This window comes from Sabethes cyaneus, chromosome 3 (assembly GCF_943734655.1).
Source record: "Sabethes cyaneus chromosome 3, idSabCyanKW18_F2, whole genome shotgun sequence".
NCBI lineage: Eukaryota > Metazoa > Arthropoda > Insecta > Diptera > Culicidae > Sabethes > Sabethes cyaneus.
This window is the reverse complement of record NC_071355.1, coordinates 156,028,172-156,053,436: the sequence shown is the minus strand read 5'-3', so window position 1 is coordinate 156,053,436 and position 25,265 is coordinate 156,028,172. Positions and strand designations below refer to the sequence as shown.

Sequence of the window (25,265 nt, the reverse complement as noted above, 5' to 3'; positions counted from 1 at the left end):
ATTACTACTGACCCGAATTTTCCCTGGAAATTTCTTACCTCAAACATAAGAGCTATCGATCCTTCGGTGGTCATGGTTTTAGCCGTTAAATTACCTTTATAGCCATGCTCTTCGACTTCAAGTACACCATGCAATCGAACTTTTTTGAGATTTTCCAAGGGTGTCATTAAATTAACGATCGCGTGATGGATCTTAGCGTCGGTGTCATCCTCCGTAACGTTGTAGTAAATATGAAAGCCGGTGTTGACCCATTCCGTTACGTTCAATATTAAAACGTTGAACCCAACCACGAACTTAGTAGTCGGATAAGGAATGCCTAGCTCGAACTCGGATTGTAGTTCTGTGACCAACGGAAAAGGAGTTTTAACCTTCAGGACATTTTTCATGTTCATTAAGTCTTCTAGCCAGAAACGATCACGAATATCAATGTACCCTTGTGGCAATTTCAGCTTCCCGGTTACGTAATATTTTGATTTGTATTCCTCCAAATCCAGCGTTCCGGTCAGTGTTGGCCAGACGATCGTATCAAGTTCAAATTTTCCAATCAAATTAAGCAAGTCTTCCTCATCTTCCGTATCATCTTCCTCTTCTTCTTCATAATCGGCTGATTGAGCCGTATCAGACTCTCCAATAAACTCGTCCAGCAATTCGGATGCTTTCTGTACCCCAAGCTGACGCATCAACTGTGGTTTCGGCTCCGACACAGCTTTAAGACCCAATTTATACTGAGAAAACCTTCCACTGAACTCAAGGTTAATGTATTCACTCTTCTGCTTATCGGTGATCAATTTCAATATTAAGCCGTTCTCTTCGAACTTCGGTAATGGGGTGAAAACTTTGTACGAATATTCAAAGTCCTTTAGATGTGCCTTTCGCCAGACACCCAAAAATCCGATAATCAAATTATTCAACCCTGCCCGGAAGTCGACATTGTCTTTTTTGAGTTTCCCACGCAGAATTACTTTCTCTAGGTCCTTCAAAGGTGTTGCTAAGTAAAACTTTATGTCAAAATCATAGGCCGTGACCACGGCAAACAGAACTTCTATTCCCAACGCGCTTTTGGGTGTTTTGACTTCTGCAACAGCGTGCCGTTCTTTTTCACTAATCCCAAAGATGCCTCGAATGTTTCGGAATTTTTCGTTAGAAGAAGTTATGTTTACTGTCAGCATGTTGTCTACCAGGTTGCGCACATGACCCTTGAGAACTAAATCGTATTTTTCGTCATCTAACTGCAGATCAGCGGCACCTCGCAGTTCTCGACTTTCACTGAGGGAGAATTTTGTCGACAGGGCACCAGTCTTGTAGCCCTCAAATGGACTCACACAAGCAAGGGAACCAGAAACGTTGCGATAGTTTTCGTCATGATCGTATTGCCATACTGATCGAACAGAGAATACCTGGGGTGGTTCATCGGTTACGGTGTGGTTCACGGTGACAACAGTGTCGATACGTTTGATATCGTATTTGTGCTTCAGATGCACCTTCACCGTTGGAACGTGTTCAATAGAGCTATGAAGTTTCGTTTTGAGTTCGCAGTTGAAGTCAGTGTCATTCGAGAGGTACAATCCCATTACTTCAAAGCCGAGGGTTTGATCTTCGGCCCACTTTGCGGTAATGTTGGTTTTCAACAGATTGTCTTTTAAGTAGAATCCACCGTTCAAGGCGTTGTAGCGCCACCCCTCAAACGGAGTCGTAAGCTTGAACAGCAGCCACATATTACGAAGTATCTCTTCATCCGAACCAGCATCTAACTTAAGCTCAATAGCTTCCGTTGTATTCCATGATATTCTCGCATTAGCGAGATACACAGGATCAATTGCTTTCAGATCGAATATCCCACTTACTGTGCGATTGGGATAAGATACGATAAATTGTCCGTTGTAAATGCGATACTTTGGAGTACTGATTTCGCCAGATATTACGAGCTTTTGTGTAGGATCACGGTTAGCATCCCATTTAACCTCTACGCCAACCTCTCGTTTCACGTCTGTTGTATAGCCCTTCAATGTGACGCTGATGTCACGTAGCCTACAGAAAATAGTCATGAAGCCGTGGAGATTTCTCAAGAATTAATCCAACTTACTTGTCAATGTGCAATTCCAAAATGAGAACTTTGATCGGAGCTGACTTCATTACGGCAGAAAACGAGTACAAACTTTCACGCCACTGGAATCCGGCATAGGTGTTAGTGCCGTCTTCAGATTCACGAACATGGCGCACCGTTAATCCGTACGATTGCTTAGCATATTCTGCGTGCATCTCGAGTTTATACTCAATCTCATCTCGTACGTACTTTAGATCGGCAGTTGCTTCCCCAAAAGATGGACTTTTAGCTTCCAATTTGGCATGATAATAGGTCTTGATAAATGAGCTGCGGTCCTGGTACCATCCGTTGATGGCAATTGAGTGACCCGAGAACCACATTCCATTGAAATCGAACTAAAAGCAGCGGTAATGAAATAAATTATTGTTTACAAAAAAAAATGTCTTACGTAATATTCTTTTCTAGCCTTTTCTTTCATTTTGAAATTAACCGTACATGAGTCGAAACCGGGAACCGTTATGTTGGCAGCCGTATCAATGGCAAACAAAACTGTTCTTGGCATGTAAACTGAAAACACCGCTGTGATATCCTTGTCTTTGGCGTAGCGTAGAAGCACCAAAACATTGTGCTCTGTTCCTTTATTAGAGTTGTGCTCGTGCCTGAGAACGAAAGGTTGGTTTAAGAATAAATTTTTTCACGTGATTAGAAATTTGCCGTTTAATCGGTAAATATTGATTGGTAAGGCAAAGTAGCTGAAGACAGAGGTGTTATCGGAGTATACAAAATGATTGGTTTTATGGGGAATGCGAACAAACGGAGAAAAAAATTGCTTGGAAAAACTATCTGTGCATTATCACCAGCGAGAACTTGGCCAATTTCTGACGAGCAAGAAACTAGTTGACCGCGATTCTGAGGAGTGAAAAGCTTCAATTGGAAGACAGATATCGTAAAGAATTTGGACTGCTATTACGAGCTAATGACACGCGGAAGTTTTACGAGAAGGTGAATTAAACTCGTAAGGGCTATATCCCGAAACCTGATTTGTGTAGGGACGAAGGCGAAAATCTAATCACAAACGGGCAGCCACGTAGCCAGAAGGGGGGGCCCGGGGGCCCAATTTTGATTTTGACTGTTTTACATGCATATTTTTTCGTTTAGAACTACAATACATTAAATGTATTGTAATGTGTTATAGTTATAAGCAATAAGATATGCATATAATGTATTAGGAGCCAAGATAGGACTCCTGGCCCCCACCTCTGGCTACGTGGCTGCAAACGGGTACGAGTTCAGTTACAGTTCTGTTACGCCGGCCGATAACATTGGGCTTAGTAGGGAATTACAAGACGTGCTTCATAGGCTCGCGCAACTGCGGAGCCTCTGCCTGCAGAACCTATTTGGATCCAACCAGTTTACGCGGTAGCCATTTCAGTCCTGCTTTAGGCAGTCAATTCTGCACAGCTATTCAACATTTCACCAGCAGCACTTCGTTCAACCTACGAGAAACAATAGCAATCCTTCGTGGAACCTGATTCCGCCATCTCAACCTGCGCCACGACCAATCAGTAGCTCAACGTTCTGTCTACGAGAACCAGCAGCCAGCCTTCGGGGAACCTGCTTCCGCCATCTCAAGCTGCACATCGAACATTCAATCACAGTCAACTCTATCATGCGAAGCGCCGAAGCGTCTCCTGTGCCAATTCCTGTCCAGTAAGTCACACCCCTTTCGAGATGCGGCGAGGGTTGAGACTTGCTGACGGCTGATCCTGCATGCTGTTCACGTCGCTGTTAAGGGGGTGGTCTGTGGAGCGGGTATCGAAACGAGAGGCACAATTTTCACCAAAAGTAGCCAAACTAGGCTTTGCGGATGACTTTTATAGCATAGCCAGGAACCTTGTGATGGCGGAGGCAATCTACGCCAAACTGAAAGTGGCATCTAGGAGCATTGGACTAAAAATAAATGCGTCGAATATCAAATACATGAAAGGAAGAGGCTCGAAGGAAACCAACACGTGCCTCCCACGGATGGTAACCTTTGACGGCTACAAACTAGAAGTAGTGGATAAGTTAGTGCATTTGGAATTGCTGGTGTCAGCGGACAACAACACTAGTGAGGAAATACAGCGGCACTTTCAAGCGGGGAATCGAGCCTAGTTTACTCTTCGCAAAACGCTACAATTACGCCTATACGTAAGTTTACGGCACCGTACGAAGCTGATGATGTTCAAAGCTCATATTAGACCAATACCCAGGTAACCAATAAGCTTTTCCAATGCAATTTAAATGCAAGCCAATAAGCATTTAAGTTGCCCTAACTGCTACCTAAATGCTATTTTGGCAAAATATGCGGCTACTTTACTGCTAGCCCTCTTATAGTGCTGACAATGCTTATTTGCAGCTAGTTACCGACAAGAAGAATTTAAATAGAATTGTAGATGCCAATTTACAACAGTTATGCAGTCAAAAGGCTGATAAACAGCAACCTGCAGTATAAAACGCCAGGGATGCTAATAAACGATTGATTTGCTGCTTATTTTAATGCTTATTGGTTACCTGGGCAGTTCTTTACAGACTTGAAGCCATGATGTTGCATACGGAGAACATACGTGCCCTTGCCATATTCGAGCGGAAGGTGCTGCAGACGAAAAGAGGCGGAGGAATATGAATCACGAGCTTCATGAACTGATTGGAGAGATTCCCGTCGTATATCTGACGAAAGTCGGTAGGCTATGGTGCGATGGCAACGTCGTAAAGATACCGGACGAAAATGCGATGAAAACAGTTCTCTTCAATAACCCCACCGGCACCAGGAACAGGGGTCTCAAAGTGCAAGATGGCTCGACCAGGTCGAAAGCGATTTGCGACTTCTGAGATGTCTGAGAAATTGGTGACGCGTGGCCCAAGACGGAGTTGAATGGAGACGGTTGCTTAAAACAGCATGAGTCATTCCGGCTCTAGGCTGATGACAACGACGACGACGAGCTGACACAATAATGCCATTTATCTAGTGTGAACGATGGTTCTGCAAGCAACAAGGGCACTATTTCCATGTTTCGTCTCTCATTTACAGCCGACTGTAGATGGTGCGTTCGAAAACATCCAGGTTTTTCACGAGCATGATCGGTTGAGGGAATTCTGAACACAAGACCGGAGGGTGTGGTGAAAGTAATTTTCCGATAAGCACCTCAATGATGGCATGCGAGGAGGAGGTGAAATGGAAGCGGAACCTACGGGTGCCCTTAAAGGATAGTTGTATCCAGGCTCCCGCTATCAAGTTGATCCGGCGAGAAATGTTGTGATACGAGTGTTGTGTTACGTGCGCGTTTCGGGGACACCCTTGAGTCTCATCGAATCACGCAGAAAATTGTGTTGTGACAATGAGATACTTTCCTGTGCGTTATTTAACATTCCCATTGAACGTGTGATCCGACGCAAAGCCAAACGTAGCGAACTTCTAGGCTTCACAGACAAGTTCGACGATATTACTAGAAACTCTGGGACAGCGGGTCAGTCTAAAGGTGGAAGCCAGAAGTGTAGAGGCTAAAAAACCAATACTCAACAGAGTGGTAGTGGAACTCATATATTTGGAATCTTTGGTCACCGCCGACGGCAACACGAATAAGGGGATTCAACGACGATAAGAAGAATATATGTTGTCGCACGAAACTGACGGTATACAAAACGTTATTCGAACAAAACCAGTTGAGAGTAATATGACTTGCTTGTACACTTTGCAAAAGTCGGGAGGTTACGGTAGGGGCCGGCCTTGTCGCGAGAACACCGGACAATAGTGCTGTGAGATCTGCTCTCCTCAAGGACCCTGTCGACACCAGGAATAGACAGACCCAACGATCGAAGCTGACTTGCAGCTATCAAAATGCTCAAGGAATTGGCGACGAGTAGCCCAGGATCAAATCGAGTGGAGACGAGTTCCTGATACGGCAGAGGCAATCCCGTGTTTCACTTGCTGGAGAAAAGCAATAATGTTGGACATAACCGATTTTAACAGCAGAATCAATTTGTGGCCTCTTGGTCATTTCATTAATGCAATTCAATTCCATCTGCTCAAAGCAATTAGATTATTGCAAAAACTCTGAAGCATATCTAAATCGAAACATTGGTGGAATCCCAAGGAACATTTTTGTTTCCTGATAGCTTATCAAGTGCTTATTCCACGGGTATGAGTTATACAATAGTTGAATAAGTTATGTTTAAACAAAAATGTTGGTTGGGATACGTCTACTAATAAATACAGATTAAACGATCAACTTCGAATCACATGATATACCAGTCTACAAAGTATATACATAAATTACACAAGAAATTAAATTTTTCTTAATTTCGCATACTTACTTGATCATCGCTTTTAAATTCATACGAGATCGCGGCCTCGTCAGCTCCACCGAAGCTGTGGTACGACCGGTTTCCGACACATGGAACCGGGCAAAGATCAGTTGTAGAGTTGTTGTATAGAACGGATCCTTCAGGTCTACCGCATTGTTATATTCCAACTTGCATTCAACGTGTCCTAATGCCGAAAGAAACTTCAACGTTGTTGCAAAATCGAAATTTGGGTAAGCCGTTGAACGCAGCTCGAATGAACCATGGTATTCCGTTCGACCACGATTGCTTCTGTCAGCAAACGTACCACCTAAGGTTAAGCGTTCTGGTTGTCCGTTGATGAACTGTAAATATTATACTAATAAAATTAACCATTAACGCAAGGTAACAATCAATTAACATTTACCCTGTAATCCATCGAAAACTTCGTCGTTATCGACGCTTGTGTTTGCTGAATGAATCCAATAACCTTCGTTTGCACACGCTTGGTTTCAAACTGAAGATTCAAGTCCCACTGTTTGATACCTTTCTTATCCGTCATCTTTATCTGGCCGGCCATTCCAGCAATCCGTTCGTTGTTTACGGAAAGGAACAGCGACGGGTTATAGATCATGCCGTATTTGATTTCGGTTTTGTTATATCCCATTTCCAGGGCCAAGTATTTTCGGTCATTTACATTCAATGACATATCCAATCGCCTTAAATTTTTATTATTCTGATAGATACCCACGGCTGAGTGCGAAATGTCACCATTACGGAATCCCATTGAAACACTATACCCTTCCAAGTCAGACGTAATGTTGGCAATGAAAATTCGTGGAATTTGAGAATTCGGTGTCTCGAAAATGAGCGATCCTGTTGAAGTGTTCTCGTGGGTATCCCAGGTATATTGGAATAGAAATACTTTCGCAGTAGGATCGGCTTTCTGCAAACTGATATCTATTTGCACAGGACCACTTAGGATCAAGCTGGGTACTTCGTCATTATTGCTCACATCTGGCAAACTATAATCTGCACAAAGTTTAATTCCAATTGCCCTATCAACTACAGGCCAGGTACAAGTGGAGTTAGCGTAGCGACTGGCGATGCCCTTTTGTTTCAATTCTCTGGAGTCATCGAATACCAACAATTCTGAACGAGCACTAAAAATTTCGTTATGATCCTGAGGTAAGCTGAACTGGAGTGAAACCAATCGATCACCACGTACTTTGCCCTTAGCCTCCAGTGCAGAACTGGAGTATAGGTTACTCTTTAGTTTGATTCCGGTGGCCGCATGTACAAGGTCTGATTTCATAATTGCTGTTATGTCAATCGACACACCTGGCTTAACTTTTCCTTCTACGTCGATATGCCTGGTAGATTTCCAAAAATCGACTACTTTGAATGAGCCCGACATTCGCAGGTCTATCGATGAAGCTCCAATTACACTAAGCGCAAGTGGAAGACCAGTACTTAACGGTACGTCATATGACGCATCCAGAAAAACTCCCGATTTAGTGTAAGACAATTCTTTACCCGACAGCATTTCTTTCAGCATATTTACGGGATTAATTTTTTCGGCAGCCATTACGGTTTCTGCGAATCCCTCAATTGTATAATACTTAAGATCATTGCCAAAAATTTTCACACCTAGTGTTGCATGAGGATCTTTAAAATCCGATTTCATCCTGTATCCCATGGAGTCGATTTTGTCATGGACGTCTCTTGAAATTACCACTGGACTGCGCGCTTCTTGACGCTTAGATCGTCCCGTATTCGTGCTTGAATTTAAGTGCCGTTTAATTCGAAACTGACTCAACGGATCGTACCCGACCTGTTCGTCATCCTCCTCCTCGGAACTAAACAGAGACGATACCGCTGACGCATACTCTTTAACCTTTTTAGAATTTAGAGGACCCGTCGGCCCAAAAATTGATTCAACCAAGTACTCGAAACCTTCTGCTCGAGCATTTAACTCCAGAAAGTTGATGGACTCACCGAATAGGTCCGCTGTCAGATTAAGTGACCCGGTACGCGGCAGATACGAATCTGCGCTGAATATCACATCCGCATCCGTGGTTAGGCCGAAGTTATATTCGTCGAAAAATAATGTTTCTTCGTAGTTTCGAGAAAATTTACGAATGTCCATTCGAAATTTTTTGCCAAGATCGTTATCTGCTAGTAATCCCTGAGCTTCGACCCTCACCGGAGACGCACTACTGGCTAGATTCGTTAGGTGAGACCAAACATATGAACCAACCTGGTTGACTTCTTCGATTTTCAGTACGTGTTTGATTAATTTCACGGAGAGATAATCAGGACATCGCATTGCCTGTTTATAGGCGGCAATACGAATTTCCACGTCGATTTCGAAATTCGAAAACAGCTTCAGGAAATAATCTTTTGATCGAACACAATCATGCCTCCGATATGTGTAAACGGCTTGAAGTCGTATCTCCATCGGTAGTTTGTCATTTTCAATTATTTCTCGAAGTTCGTGATAAAATGGTGTATTAATAACACCGGTATTTCCTAATCCTTTCAACAGTATGATTATGTTTTCTCGTAGCTTTCGTGACAAATTTGGCCCATTGTGCAGTTTTTCCAGTAAATCAGTTTCCAGAAATTGAACAATAGACTGTACCGCGTCATTGTTCGTGCAGTCAGCATGAACCGCACAGAAGGTATGAACCACAGAGGTTGCTGATAAAATGTAACTCTTTTCGCCATTCTCCTTACCGTACTCTAACAGCTCAAGCATTGCCTCCAGAACTTCCTCGTCAGGTCTGCAATTTAAAACGGATGATTCAATGGTAAAGCTAATGTTTTGAAGAGGTTTTTAATTACCGAGTAAGGTACGCGAACGATTCCATCCATTTTTTAGCCAAATCAGCTGGAATTTGTTCCTTGATGATCTGATCCTTCATCAATGTGACCGATGCTGGGCTGCCAATGTACGGAAGGCTCTCCAAAACATGATTTCTGAGAAGAGATTGAACATTTGAGTCATTTTATTGAATGTGTTTGCTACTTCTGTTTCTGGTAAACTTATTTACAATTATTTTTTCTTTTTTTTACTCTCTAAATTTACTAAATTAAAAACTAAATAATATTGCAGATTGCAAAAAATGCCGAAAAATAATAATTTCATATCTGATCTGGGTAGACAATTTTTATAATAGTAATGGGAACGTGTATTCCAGTATTGTTTCTTCTCTAATCTCTACTCTATCCTGTGATTGAGCAACAGTCGTCCAGAATCAGAACAGAACAGAATCCAAATTTTAATTCAGGAAAGTGCGACATCTTCAATAACAATTGCCGCGACAGAGCTTTTCCCATACGCTGCTGATTTAGTATCAGAACGTGCATGGACTTCGAAGAAAATTCAATGTTTTTTAGTGCTGTGAAACGGTCTAAGTAATAGTAGTCGAGTTCAAAGAAAATACAAAAGAAAGTACGAGTACAAAAGAAAATACCGACTTAGCAGGAATAATAAAATTGAAAGAAAGGTCAAACGATCTACCGTCTAATCTGCAACATTTATGGTGTGCCGCAGAGGAGCAACCTTGACCCACCCTTTTTATTAGTGTTTAAAAATGAACTCTCAGCTCAACTAACGCCTGACTTACGATTCTCGTTAGGTCATTTTATATCGACTGAATAGAAGGTGAACGTGATTAAAAAGAACTTCCATTGTATGGAACTTCTAAGCAAACCTATTTATTTTAGTAACATTTTTTCGGTTAATATTTCGAAATACTACGTCCGCCATCTCTTTTCATAAAAAAAAACTATATCTTCAGAATCAGTAGGAAGCTCAGGCTAGTTTTCAAAACCGCCAAGGATTTCCGTAAGGGTATGGTCTACTGTCTGCTGTTATTGTACAACGGTCCATAATCTGAAATCCGAAATATGATCACAAGGAACAAAGCAGTTCAGAAAAAATACGTTAAGCTCCTGAGTTTTAAGTAGGATTCTCTTGCAGATAATATACTTATTTTTTTGCTATTTGACTACATTTAAACATTCGACGTGTTACTTGCTACATTATCGACTCACTTGCCATTCTCGCAGATACTCTTGGACCGATACAATAACTGTGAAAGAGCGGTGAATGACAACATTCGTGCCGTTGAGAGAAAATGTAGAAACACATCCGGGAAACTACGCTTAATATCGGGAAATCCTAGACGGCACAGGTCTTTCAGCAACTCACGGGACGCTTTTATCTCGTCATTGCTATCTCGAACCGAAGGGGTATGATCGTATATAAGCGTGGAACGTTTCTGTATCTCGTAGTCGTCATCTATATTATGCTCTTCGGGAGTGTACGATTCTTCGTCGGCTAATACCAATTTGCTGTAGGATTCGGTTACGGCACCAGCTCTATCATTGGAAAACGGTACCAACTGGTGACGTTCATAGCATATAGCTTCTTTATAAATGTAATTATCCACTGATATCTGTAATAGATGAAAGTGAAAAGCTGGCGCTCCACAAAACTTAACAAATCACATACATTACAATAACTGGTAGAATTAAGGATCGGCCATGCAACATAATTCTGTAAGTTTTAGAATATGAATCATTAAGTACAAATTGTGAACCTCCAAAATTTGTCTTCTTACCGGTCTAAAGTCATAAGGCACCGACTGAATCAAAGAGTTTGTTTTGTACCTATTCTTACAGGACGTAATATCTTTGGTCTTGGTAAGGAGTAAACTCGTTTCCTTAGTGCCACTCATCGTATATGTTACATCACAAACCCCAGACACATCCGTTTCCCTTGTATGAAAATCTATATCAAAACGAGGCATACTGTTTTGAAACGACGACAAAATGCCTCGTTTCAAGTTCAGTGTCCATACCGGTTCGTCACTTTCGTGGCAGATTTCGCTCACCAGTCCGTCATGGAACGCAAACTTCAGTTCGAACCTCTGCAGTTCTTCCGAAATTAACTCGCTCTTGGGATGCAATTCTACTTCTGGTGGTGACTCGACGTAGTCTGCCCCATATTCAAAGTCCTGTTCTTCTGTTACCGGCAGCGGCCGGTCGCGAACTTCGATAGAGTATAGCTTCATAATACCTTGGCATGGTTTGGGAAAATCAATCTCCACAGAAGCGATCAAGTGCAGTTCGGATGAATTTTCTCCGCTGCCGGAGAACTCAGTTTTGACATACATGGAGTAGTCATACTTGTACAGGTGGTTTCGTTGATAGCTAAATTTATTGTTCGTTTCTATGAAAAAAATGTCATATATGCATAGGCCAGAAAGTACATCGCATGATAAGTGGGTACTCACCTGAGCAATACGGACGCCCGCATATTCGCGGGTCTATTAACCGATCTGTAAAAATAAATTTAAAAAACAATAAGTAAAACAACTGATATAATTATAATTCAAAATCAAAACACGAGTTTATAAACCTAAATTTAATTAAAGTAATTTTATCACATCGTTGAATTGAATTTGGATTGGATAATTAATGGAAACAGTTCACCCCTTTAACCAATCATCGTTAAACTTCCAGCGAATAAAAAAACTTATCTTTCTCCATGTTCGTTTTATTCAATTATTTACCACATCCAAATACACAAAACTTCTTCTTAACATTACTCATAAGATCTTGTTAAACATTTATATCAACTATTTTTGTGTATCCATAATCCATTTTTTCTTGCTCTTCCTTCGATTTCTCTTCCTGATGCTTCCGAAATGGTTGCATCATGACGGCCTAGAGCTTTCGGCCCCAGTTCCAATGCGTTCGGGTATTCATCTTTTATCGTTTGGCACGAAAATAAATTCTTTAACCTTGTACCACTCCAGAACATCTTTCGAGTCCGATCGGAACCCGGTCAGAAAAGTGTAGGACCATTGTGTGATCTCAGAAGTGGAAATAGACGCTTTTTGAGGCATTACATTAGGCATACCTGCCTATTGACTGTCCCGGTTGTCATGAATGGGTGCTTCACCTTCCCCATGAGAAAACTGCTTGCTAAATAATGTATTTTGACGTCTGCTGTTTTCCAACGTCCACAAGGATGACGAACTTTTGTTGAGCAGTGAAGAAGGGAAGCTGCCGAAAGACTTATTTTACGTAAGTCTCATCGTCCATAACGAGACAATGCGGTTTCATCAACATCTGCATGCATCATTTCTACACCGTATTCACGTCTTTTTACATCTTGCACGAAAGATTAGCCCGAATTCAATTACGCCAGTAAGGGACCTTTGCAGATGAACTAACATGTGTGACTCCATAAAAAGAGTGAACAAGTGATGGGGAAATTGGATCGGGACCCGAGCTGTCTGTCACAAGCCAGGATAAAGGAGAAGTGTTGAGATTTGTTGTTCGGTGTGCAGCGCTGGATGGCTCCATGGCAAACATGTGATGGATCCAGATCTACATGGATCTAGATCTACACACCGAGTCTCTTCCGCGGCAAATCTTGTAAAAAACTTTTACTCCAATACTGCAAGCAACATTAAAGCCTGCTGCATTCTGAATAAATTGCAGAAGAGGACCCCAATCCTCGTTGTAACGCGACCCGTGCCTAAGGATGAATGCTTGGGGGGAGGGGGGTCTAATTAAGTCTCCCAAGATCAAACGGAGCATACATAGTACCAGGGCACCCCGTGCACTAAATTGCTCCCTCTGTTCTAAGCTGGTAAAGGACCGGTGATTATTTCTTCCAGCAAATTAAAACCATCGAGATGGAAACAATTAATAAAAATTCTAATTTAAATATAAATAGCAAATCAAGTGGGGGATCAGCGCTCAGGAGTGACTCTGACATCGATAAGATCCAAGAGGAAACTTACGAAGCTGATATAATCAGTCAAATCCCAGTGGAGCCAACGGTGCAGGACGAAACCCAAAACAGCCTGGTCGTACCACAAATCATATAAAACCATATAGAACAAATATTAAATTTGTTCAGGTGAATCTTCACCATTCAAAGGGAGCAACTGCTATACTTTGAAGAAAATTCACAGAAAGCAACCTGGATGTAGCCTGATCCAGGAGCCGTGGACCTATAAAGGTAGGATACAAAGAATTCCTACAAAGTCGTCTAAATTGATTTATACCGAAGGTGACCTCTCGCCTGCCATTTTGGTATGGTAAGCGAAAACATTTGAAGCGAAAATTGATTACAAAAAATCTCACAGCCATTATTATGGAGGTTCCAATTCCATGGCAAGACTGAAATTTGCGTAGCATCAGCATATTTTCCAGGAGACGTGGGTAAAGTACCTCCATCAGAATTTGTAAATTTGGTGTCTTACTGCAAGAAACCAAACAAAGCATTTATAATTGGATGTGATGCAAAAGCCCACCACACTGCCCTGCAAAGGAACGCTCTACGAAAAGAGATGTATCTTGGTGGAACAAAACTTTGGAGAAATTTAGCAAGAAAACTCGGAAATTATTTAACCGAGCTAAACGAACGCAACAGTGGGAGGAGTAAAAACAAACTCTCACTGCCTATAATAGGAAAATACGAAGATCAAAGAGGATTCACTGAAGGCACACATGTGAAAACATTGAAAATACTCCAGCATCTGCTGGATTGCAGAAAATCCTCGCTAAAGATCAGTCTAATGGGCTTTGAAAAAAAATGACGGCTTTTTTCTAACTCAGCTAAGGAAACATTATCACGGTGTTCAAAATACCGTTATTAAAAATAAAATAGGCCATTTAAACGGAAAATGCCAGTTGGTTTGTATTGCCATCCTACACCTCTGAGCCAATTTTAAAAAAAATTGATTGACGAAGTTTGAGTTACACCCTTTTGAAGTTTTAAAAGGCAGACTGCTCATATAAACTCTAAACTCTAAATTCCGCGTTATGGTCAACCGAGAATTGGTATTCCGCAAAATGGTATTCGGCGAAATGGTTTGTAATGATGGCGAATATTTAAATGCTATCCGCTTTATTTTATCAGACTAAGCAATGGGGGGAGTTGTTTTCTATTTTACTGTGAGGGAAATTTGTATATCAAAACACCCATGAACTTCTCAGAAACTTGCAAAACTCGAGATTGTGATAAAAGTCATCCGAGATTCAGGATTGATGTACAACACAGTTTAATTTGTGGCAATACGAAGTTTGTTGGTCAGCTGGTATACAATAAATAAGATTTTTCTATCTTCGATGAAGAGATAGAAGGTTACTGTCTTCAGCAAAATTTCTTGTAATAATATGCTCTAAAACTTTGCAGAACACATCAATGTGTTGGAACTGGAAAAAAAAAATTGTTTAATTTCACTTTTAAGGGGATTAATCAAAATTTAAATTCTATCAGACGATAGAGCATTCAATTTCAAGAAACTCTTCTAAAGGTTCGATAAACCTAAAACCAAGTTTTCTCAGTCAAAACTCTTGAGCGCACGTTTTTTTTTGTTTCGGGCTATTTTGTAACCGTGTTACAAAAGTTGGCGACGGTGTTCGAGATTTAATATTTTTTGACCGGCAAAACCAATTCCCCTGAAATTTTGCAGATATATTTACAGCATTAAACTCTCTAATTTGATGCCAAAATAATTTAAACTAGATAAATTATCTTAGATGAAATCGTTTTAAATTATTGTAAATTTTAATGTTTTGTATACGATTGCTCATAACTTTCAAATTAAACGACCAATCAAAAAACAAATCAATAGTGATCTATTACGCTATATTACCTTTCAAATGAGACTAATAGCACATAAATCGGTTTGGCCATCTCTGAGAAACAGGCAATAATTATTACCTTGTCAAAACAGGTTTTTCAAGCATAACTTTCAAACTACTTATTGGTTTCTATAAAAGTTTGTGAAAATTTTAGCGTTAATAAAAGTTCTCATTTCGTTGAAATCGGTCGTTGAAATCGGTCTTGTAGTTCCGGAGAAAATCGTGCTACGTAATTTTTACATTTTTACTTATAACTTTCAAACGAAATGTCGGACCGCGGAACAATTCAATAGTGATATACTAGGCAATAATACCTTTCAAACAAAAGTAATAGCGAACAAATCGGTTCAGCCATCTCCGAGAAACAGGTGATAGAAAAGTTGCTTCGTACACACACACACACACACACACACACACACACACACACACACACACACACACACACACACACACACACACACACACGCACACACACACACGCACACACACACACACGCACACACGCACACACACACACACGCACACACGCACACACACGCACATTGCTCAGCTCGTCGAACCCTGTCGATTAGTATATGTGGCTCGGTGGCCTTAGAACGATTTCATGTTTTTCGACCAATTTCTAAACCTTTGTGATAGTATAACAAAGGTAAAACATACGCATTTCGTCGATATAAGTAGTTATATACGACAATATCCGATTAAGCCCGACCCGCTCCGTACTACTAAACGATTCTGTGCTGAATATCGTATGTATGTCAGCTATTATCATTATATACGACTGAAACTCAACTTGGGCAGACTTTATTAAGCTTTAGTTACGATTCCGAATTTGTAAAGGGCTATTTACGATAATTTTCGGTTATTGATGTACGATTTCGTGCTAGCTGGGTAGTTTTTTAGCTACTGTAGGCTTTGGGTAGATAAACTGTTCAAATGTTTGGTCTACACTCCTGTATTTGATGCCAGCTGGATGGTTTGTTAACAGCACATCTAGGCTGTAGAGTTTGATAAAGACTGTTTTTGTGGGGTTTGTATTAAGTCTTGTTAGCATAATAATACGGTAATCTTCAGAGCACCTAATAAACAACTTGCCAGTACTTCGTCAAACTTTCCTCTGACGATAAGTTCTAAGTCGACGGCCTAAGCAATAGTGTCATAAGCTGCGGTATCTTGTGAAGGAGAGCATCTGCCACCAATGTCTAAAGCAAGGGGGGAGAACTTCTTGTGAACATCCTTCGATCACCGATATCGTAACCCACGTATTTCCCAATGATGCTGTGATTTATTTGCTCGAAAGCATTGCTTGAATCTAGCTTATTGTAGTGTGATCGATTCCGCTTTGAAAGAGAGCCGTAATAACTGAAACGAGGGCCGTGTAATTAAAAGCTGCTTCAATATCAAGGAAAGCACAAAGTCTCTTCTCTTGATATTTGAGTGAATTCTCAAATAACGCCACTATTTACACAATGGAGTGCGGTTTACGTAGATTGGCCGTTTTGGTATGTATGCTGATTTCCATGCAACGGAGAGCTCATTGAAAATTTGTTGCATTATCTGTGGTTTTCTCCATCAACTAGAAAGCATTGATGTCAGACTTATTGATCTTAAAGCCTTATGCATGGTTTTCTTTTTTAGGTAGGAACACTACCTCTATTTTCTGCCAATTCTCCCGGATATGTCCCAAAGGAAATCTGACTCGGAAAAGGTTGATGAGCATTATAACGTCGTCCATTTTCTGTAAAAAATGGGTAGAATAGAATATTTGGAGATTTCATTGGTTCAAAAGAGCTTAGTGCCCATTTGATCGAAGCCTCCGTAAACAATCGGCGTGCAAGCTGAGCCGTGTCGTTTGGCACGTTATGTAACGACCCGTTTCAAAGCAGCGAGGCCTAATTTCATCGATTTTTTCTTAATTCCTTACGCTCTGCAGTTAGATAAAAGAGAAATGGAACAATAAAAATCAAGCAAATATTGCTGAAAAGCCAATTATGTTGTATACATGCAAGGATTGTCCACTAAATTTTCTTAAAAATTTTCTCTAGTCATTACCAAGCGCTAGGCTCTGTGCGACCGCACGGGTTAGCCGGCCTAAACGCCGGCACTGATCTTGGAGCTTTCGGAGAAAGATCTAAGTATTTACCCTGGTCTTATAACAGGTCATTGTCCGAGCCGCTGTCATCTGAAGCTAATGGGAAAATTTCAAGATGATATATGTCGCTTCTGTGGCATAGAAAAAGAAGACTCGGAGCACCTGTTATGCCGATGTCCGGCAATTTTCAATAAAAGATTAAGGTTCTTCGAAAGCGGACTGTTAGAACCCTTTGACAACTTTCAGCGCAGTAGTGCACTTCATCCGAAGTGCATCACCCGGCTGGACAAATGCTATTAGTCAAACAATGACGATCGCTTCTGATAGTGGTGCGTCATCCTGACATAGCTATAGTTAAACGGGGATATATCACAATGGATCAAACAAATGGTCACAGTGATAAAAATACCCAACATGAAAAAATAGCCTGAATTCAGGATTTTTAGTACATTTCTAACTTACCTGATTAAATTTCTCTTGAAAGCTTGAACTATTTGCTTTTGATACTATACCGAGAGCTGTTATGGCCACTTTTTTTTTTTGATCAATGGTTAAACGCCTCGTTGTACCGATTTAGAAAACGATTTACTGTAAATTGGTTTAGCTCAACAGTTTTGAGATACGACACTGGTTTAAAAATCCAGTCGTCGTATATTCGAATCTCGGCTGGGAGAGGTTGTTAGAGTTAATCGAACTTGCTCCGCAATTGTCCTGTACTCACAACGAACTGTTGCAAAGTCTTTCGAATAAAAACAGAAAGTCGAGTTTTAAAAACGGTACGTATGTAGCACATCGGCAAAGGCTTTGTGGCGCGAGCCGAAATGTGTCGGGATAAGACTGGCAGTATTCTGACGGACGATCGTGAGGTGACCGATAGCAGCACTTCGACGAACACCTGAATGGCACCCAGGCGGAGAACCATGGCGGCGGGGAAAGCGATTTCGACGGTGCAACAAACAGGGAAGAGGTGCCAGCCCTAACGATAGGCGAAGTTAAGGAGGCCATCATGCAGCTAAAGAACAGTTGTTTTACAGTTTTACGTGAATCCCTTCGAAGGAACTAAGTTCCATTGGGATCTCACTTTGTTGTTTTGTTTAGCTAAATACTCCGCGTTGTTATTTTCTTATATTTTATTTTTTTGTATGTGTCCACTACCAGGGGGTTCTCATTGAGAGCTCTTTGGTGTGGGGGTCAGAGGAGGGTTTAAAAAAAAAAAAAAAGAACAACTAGTTAGCTGGGAAAGATGGCATCGGAGCGGAGCTCATAAAAATGGGATCAGAAAAGCTGGCCGTTTATATGCACCGACTAATTGTTAGAATTTGGGATACGGAACAGCTACAGGAGGAGTGGATAGATGGGGTTATCTGCCCGATCTATAAAAAGGGCGACAAGTTGAACTGTGAGAACTATCGAGGGATCACCGTTCTCAGTGCCTCCTATAAAGTGCTGTCCTAAATCATTTTCCGCCGACTATCACCAATTGCGAACAGATTTGTGGGAACTTACCAACTTATGCATCATTTGTTCGCTGACTTCAAAGCCGCATATGATACCAGCGATCGGAGAGAGCTATGGAAAATCATGGACGAGAACAGCTTTCCCAGGAAACTCATCAAACTGATTAAATCTACGATGGATGGTACACAGTACTATGTTCGGATTTCGGGTGGATTGTCAAGTTCATTCGAATCACACAGAGGGCTTCATCAAGGTGATGGTCTTTCATGCCTGCTGTTCAACATAGTGTTACAAGGTGTTATATGATATTCAACAAATCTAGTCAATTCGTCTGCTTTGCCGATGACATGGATATTATCGGCAGAACATCTGTGGCGGTGGCTGAACAGTACACCAGACTAAAGCGCGAAGCAGAAAAGATTGGGTTAAAGGTAAATACGTTTAAAACAAAGTACAAGCTGGCCAGCGGAACCGAGCCCGAACGACGCCGCTTGGGCAGTAATATATTGATCGACGGCAATGAGTTTGAGGTAGACGACAAATTTGTCTACCTTGGCTCACTGGTAATGGCGGACAATGATACCAGCTGTGAGATTCGGAGGCGTATTATCAGCGGAAGTCGTGCTTACTATGGGCTTCACGAGCAATTGCGGTCGAGCAGACTAAGTCCCCGTACAAAGTACATCCTGTACAAGATGCTTATTAAACCGGTTGTTCTCTACGGACATGAAACATGAACAATGCTCGAGGACGACCTGTAAGTACTCGGAGTTTTCGAACGACGAGTGCTAAGAACGATCTTCGGCGGCGTACAGGAGAACGGAGTATGGAGGCAGAGGATGAACCATGAACTCGCACAGCTCTATGGCGAATCCAATATCCAGAAGGTGGCTAAAGCTGGACGGATACGATGAGCAGGGCATGTTGCAAGAATGCCGTACAACTACCCTGCAAAGATAGTGTTCCCCTCAAATCCGGTAGGAACAAGGCGACAAGGAGCGCAGCGAGCAAGATGGTTAGACCAAGTGAAGCGAGATCTGGTGGAGAGTACTCGGTGTCCGAGGAATTGGAGAGCGGTAGCCCTTAACCGAGTTACATGGAGAAACTTTGTTCAACAGACTTTGTCTTAGAACGGCAATCCACCTAAGTAAGTAATAAGTAAGTATGTAGCACATAGCCTTTGGTTTTCTTATATCATAAATTGTACCATTCCCAGTTCCCTACTGATGGTACGTTATGAGAGATTGTGATTTTCGAGGTAGAGAGAAGTCCTCTACATTCTGATATATAAGGTTTTTCAGTAGAAACTTAATAAATACCGCGTAGTTTGATCCCGATTGGACATGCCAGGATTGGACTTAAGGGGTTAGGAGGCTTAAAAAAGTGGATTTTTCTAGAGAAAACCCTTTAACTGATTAAAGTGAAAATTTGTATACATCTTACAGCTGCTTTTGGCTCTATTTGAACATATTTTGTTAATGAAAAAGTTATTTAACTAGCTGCTAGTTAATCTCCTGGAACTCTTCTAAAAAAAGGCGTCTTGCGGTGAGCACGATATCTTTGGACTGAATCATTGAAAATCGGAAAACCAAAAAGGAATCGGTGATAAAATATATTATCTATAGTTAGATCGAAGGATTTAGCAATATAATCATTTTTGACGAAATGGCGGCTTGTTAAACATAAAAAATCAATTTTTGGCATAATTTTTGCTCTTAAAGTGTTCAAAAAATAAGAAATATTAATCGGTGAGGAAAAACCTTCGATTAATCTGTAGAATTTATGCTTAGAACAGTTGTGACAAAATTTGAAGTGATTCGGTTTAGCCGTTTTCGAGAAATCTTGCTCACCGACTTTGAAAACACGGTTTTGAGAAACACACGTTGAAAGTTTCGCGTTACTTCTTCAATCGCTCTGACACGTCGCTGCAAATATGCGTATAACTTCGTTCATATTTGGCGGATCGGCATGAAATTTTCTGTGTGCATACTTAAATATATGTACACTACGATCATGTAATTAACAGAAAATCGATTTTTCGAAAATTCTAACTGTATATAACCCCTTAACGGGCCTCAATGTTTTCCTCATCAGCTCTCGGTCTCTAGTTTCGGTTTTCTTGATAGTTCGTTGCTGCCTTTCCATACCTAGATTTTCCTTATAATCCTTCAGAACATTACACACTTGGGCATTTTTAGTACGTACTATTTTTAGTACAATTTTAGCATTTTTAGTACGTTAGCCAACTTTGATCCAGATCACCAGAATATTTTCATGTGTTCCAGCAAGATTTTTTTTACATCGTTCGAGTTCCATTCTCCATTCATACGGTTTAAATGCTCCGCTTGCAAATGACGGATCTCTGTAAAGGCACGTTCGAACGAACCTGAAGCTGCTGAGAACCAAAGTAGAGGGTCCAAAGCCCCCAGAAGGAGGATGGTTTTAATAGTTGTTATCCATGGCTATTACGTAAGACCTGATTAGAAAAAATCCTAATCCCGTGCCGAAGGATGAATGGTGGAGGGCGTTCTATAAATACTCAGTCGTGCGATGTAGTAGTGAAATGTCAAAAGTGCTATTCAAATATTACGAACACGTCCGCCATTATGGCTCGTAAAAAGCTAGATAGGGGAGGAACAGGACCTCAACGATGCGTGAGCAGATGTTCAGTCCTGTTCCTCGTCTACCCTCAATGAGGTTTAAAAAGGTATGGCAGATGAAGACATTTGATGGTATTAGTAGTGAAAAATCAGAAAACGACGTCAAACTACAAAGCAAACCGCGTCGGACAATGGGGTTGGTTTTTGGAGTTTGACGTCACGCTTCATCGTGATTGGTCGATTTACGATTCCACCCACACCATGATGAAATTTCTTCATTGCACAAACACCACTTAACCAACATTGTCACGCCTGTATATATCACATTGGTCTACCCTCAACACACCGACTCGTTGTGAGTCGACAGACGAGGATATGGCTCTAACTCTCTATTCACGGGTCCAGAATCACTCTGCCGGATCTCTGACTGTGTGCTGAAGGGTGAGCTGAAACCGAGGAATCTCGGTTTCGTACAAGATGATATTTGTCGCCTGTGTAATGCCGAGAGCGAATCTTCGGAACACTTGCTTTGCAATTGAACCTAGGGAAATCTGGTTTTCGTCGCCGATCAGGGTAACAAGGTTTATCCAAGTCATCCCTGATTGGCACTTATCTCACTCCAGCTACGAGCCTATCGCTTCTTCAATAAGTGATAGGTAAGTTTGAAGCCTACAGCAAAAGAAATAAATGGAGCATATCACAATACTTCAAAATACTGGACGCAGTAGTTAGAGTACCCAACAGAAGAGGGAAAAAGGTCTAAAGTCAATGTAGTTACTGCTATTTTTCACAAATCAAGGGGTCAAATGACAACACACGGTATGCTGGTCTGGATGCTAATTCAGTTATCGAAATTTGACCTTCTGTTTTTATACGACAGACTTCGCAACCAGTTGTTAGAATACAAGACAGTGCGGGGTTAGTGCTACGATCCTATTGATTTCTGGTTCTTGTACCAGAGGTTCTTTAAGGCAAACAGAACCGAACACTAAAAATGTTTAATAGCTCTGTAGTGATTGAGATTTGACAATAAGCGTAGGATTTTTTGTTTTAAATATGATCCTCTATCACCCCGTGAAATATCTGCACCAAGCTACCTAACATCTTGTACATATACAAATAATCTAGCAAAATTTGGTTCAAATCCGAGGACGATTACACGTTTGAACTTTTTCTCGGTCATTTCACGTGGTATGACTTACATGTATTAGTTGCCATGACTCTGAAACGCCTGGACCGTTCAGCACCAAATTTGGCATACTTGATCCGTGACATGAGAGAACCACCATAAGGAGGCAAAACGGGCAAGAAGGTCGAAATAAGCAAAAACAATTTATTGACTTTAAGTATTTCCGCTCATTAATAGTGGTAAACCAAGAAACTCTAAATGTATACACCGAATTATTGATACTGAGGAAGATCTCACGTTGGGATCCGAAAATAATGCAATGTTTCGAGTTTCCACCATTACTGGTACTGGTACATCCACTATTACTGGTACATCTACTTTACGTAATGCAATAATGCTATTAATTTAAAGTACAAGTTAGACCTATGCGGCGAAAACACATTAGCGAGGGTGAGGATCCGAACCGGCCTAAAGTACGAGTTGGTCATTGACCCATCGTCGGAAACATCGGCCTTTTGCATGCAACTAATTTTCCAGTTTCCTTAAATTAACGAAACCTAGGGGCTATCCCTTAGTTTTAAGTCTGAATGAGAATTTCTTTTTTCGCATTGCAAGTGTCGGTGTTCTGTTTGCACTTCATAATTTGTTCGCATTCCATCAAACACAGTTATATAAACTCTAAACTTTGTCACTATCATGCCTGTAGAGTGACCACTTTATCCATTTGCCTTAAAATTTAAATCCAGGAAATGGCGTATTCGACAAAATAATTCATTCGACGATATAACTTTTTTGTAATCTGGTTGAATTTCAAAATGGCATTCTACATTTATTTTCTATTCTATTTTAATAGGTCTGTAAAATACGGATAGCTTGACCAACATTAAGTTCCCAGAAAAATAAGTCCTTTGGGAGTTCATTATCCGTAAACACGATTGGGATGCAAACTGACCATTGCATAATTCAATCATGCGCGATGCTGATTGAGTTAAAAATCCCCTCGAGTCTAACATGCACTAATTGAAAATAACCACTTACTTCTTCTCTCTGCACCGATCCTGTTGGTGCAATTTACTAGTAGGACCAAAAGCGCGAAAGCATATTTCAGTATCTCCATTCTGAATTTAACTGTCGACATTTCATTGCAATCACTGTTGATGAGTAATGCTGCACCGGTTCATTGTAGGAAATCCGTACGGTTGGCGCCTGCTAAAAAAATATCATCCATTGAGTAATGCGATTAAACTGCAGGCCTCCTAGACATTCTCGTATCACTTTGTTGTTATACTCTTTGATTGAAATAAAAATACTTTAAGAACAGATTATTCTAGCATATGGGTCAATACTCATGAATCGTAAACAGCCGCAATGCTTTCATAGTGTAAAATTCTCTCATCTTTCCTCTTCAAGCATTCAAAACATTTTAATCTTCTTCCGTGCACGTTTTACTGATAACTTGTGTTTTCTGTTGCTCCGTCTTCAGTTGGCATTATCACTTTGAAACGAAATTTAAGATCCTGTTACACTTACAATTCACTTTCTAACATGGCGGATGAGTTGCGCACAAAATCTTTCCTTTTGCCTTTAAGAGTAAGTATATCCGATATTGAACTTCATTGATATTATTTATGCTTGTTAAATCTAAAAACACTGTCATCTTCCTTTAATTTTCACAACCTTGCCGGTAAGTGCCAACTTTTAGCACATGGCTTCTAAGATTCATTCATAAGAATTATTAGCATCTACGGCCTCCAAAACGTTGAGAATCATCAATGGTTCATATTTTGTATTTGATGATCACTTGTCACTATTCCTTAAGGTAAAAACTACGATTTGAAATGTGTTACGCAATATGTTTCAAAACTGCCACGTTGCTGAGCTCGTTTTTGTATTCTAATGATTCTCCATCGTAGCACTACCCAAGAAACCAAATTATACCTGAATTTATTTTGTTTATTGCGCACAATCCGGTTTCCCACAAGCCTCAATAGATAAAATTGGTTAAATCCCACTTGAGTTAACTTTCCAATGGTGAAAACTCTAGATTCTGAGGAGAGAACACGACCGAACCGAACCGATTTGAAGACCAAACTGGCAAAACTGCAGGGTCTTTCGCTTCATTCTGTTGATAATGATGAGCTTGTTATCAGCGAACTGATGTCAAAGGTCTTGTGTACGCTCACATTCTCCGATCATGCCAGCATCCCTCCGCATAATCAAAGCAGGAGTTAGCACAACTGATTAAGTGGATGAACCGTGCGATCAATCTGTCTGAGAGCAGTAAACTTCGGTCCACGCCGACGAGTAAGCACATGGGATTGAGTTCATCGAGTTTATTGGCGTCCTAGCGAGATGAAAACAACGCTACGGAATGGAAACAACACAAGGGTTGTAGTCGGTTTTTCGATTGCATGATTGAAATAAATTTCAATTTTAAATTCAACATTCTAGAAACTTGACAACACTGCAACTATTACAGTTGAATATCATTTTCAGTAACATTAATTTTTTCTGCTTTCTCTACGCATTAATTACGTTACATTTGTGCCTCACAGTTAGCTTTGAGATACGATAGTAATCTAACAAACCAGTCGTCGTATGTTCGAATCTCGGCTTAACGGTGTTGCTAGATAGATGCACTAGCTCCGTAATTGTTCTATTCTCAGCCGGCTGCGAAATATGTTGACAAAAAAGAGTCAAGTCTTTAATGACGTTTATTTTTTGTAACTTTTTGTAACAATTTCGAATATGTGAAAGGTTTCAATTGTATGTATATGCACAAGTTTACACTGACTCTATACGAAACTAAAACACACTTCACAGTGCATTTATTTCGAATTTTCGCTCGCGTAACTATACCAAAGAGGCGTCGTCATGAGCCTCCGGGTCTACCTCTTCTACGCTGTCTTTGCAGATTACAGTCGAGTGCTTCTCTGTAGATCT

General features: G+C 40.8%; 1 protein-coding gene across 2 annotated transcripts in view; it reads right to left on the bottom strand.

Moving 5' to 3' along the window:
* Positions 1 to 24,379, bottom strand: part of LOC128744450 (uncharacterized) — a 37,088-nt gene extending 12,709 nt beyond the window's left edge. Inside the window, exons 1-12 of one of the 2 annotated variants that reach the window (XM_053841478.1) lie at positions 24,261 to 24,379; positions 23,361 to 23,531; positions 11,671 to 11,715; positions 10,996 to 11,606; positions 10,887 to 10,931; positions 10,427 to 10,830; positions 9,212 to 9,346; positions 6,792 to 9,150; positions 6,398 to 6,729; positions 2,493 to 2,703; positions 2,084 to 2,439; positions 39 to 2,028 (exon numbers count right to left, since the gene is read on the bottom strand). In XM_053841478.1, the coding sequence (XP_053697453.1) occupies positions 39 to 2,028; positions 2,084 to 2,439; positions 2,493 to 2,703; positions 6,398 to 6,729; positions 6,792 to 9,150; positions 9,212 to 9,346; positions 10,427 to 10,830; positions 10,887 to 10,931; positions 10,996 to 11,606; positions 11,671 to 11,715; positions 23,361 to 23,460 (6,588 nt within the window). In that variant the 5' untranslated portion in view covers positions 23,461 to 23,531; positions 24,261 to 24,379. The remainder of the gene's footprint in view (positions 1 to 38; positions 2,029 to 2,083; positions 2,440 to 2,492; positions 2,704 to 6,397; positions 6,730 to 6,791; positions 9,151 to 9,211; positions 9,347 to 10,426; positions 10,831 to 10,886; positions 10,932 to 10,995; positions 11,607 to 11,670; positions 11,716 to 23,360; positions 23,532 to 24,260) is intronic. The other variant, XM_053841479.1, reaches the window with a different exon arrangement.
* Positions 24,380 to 25,265: the final 886 nt, after the last annotated feature.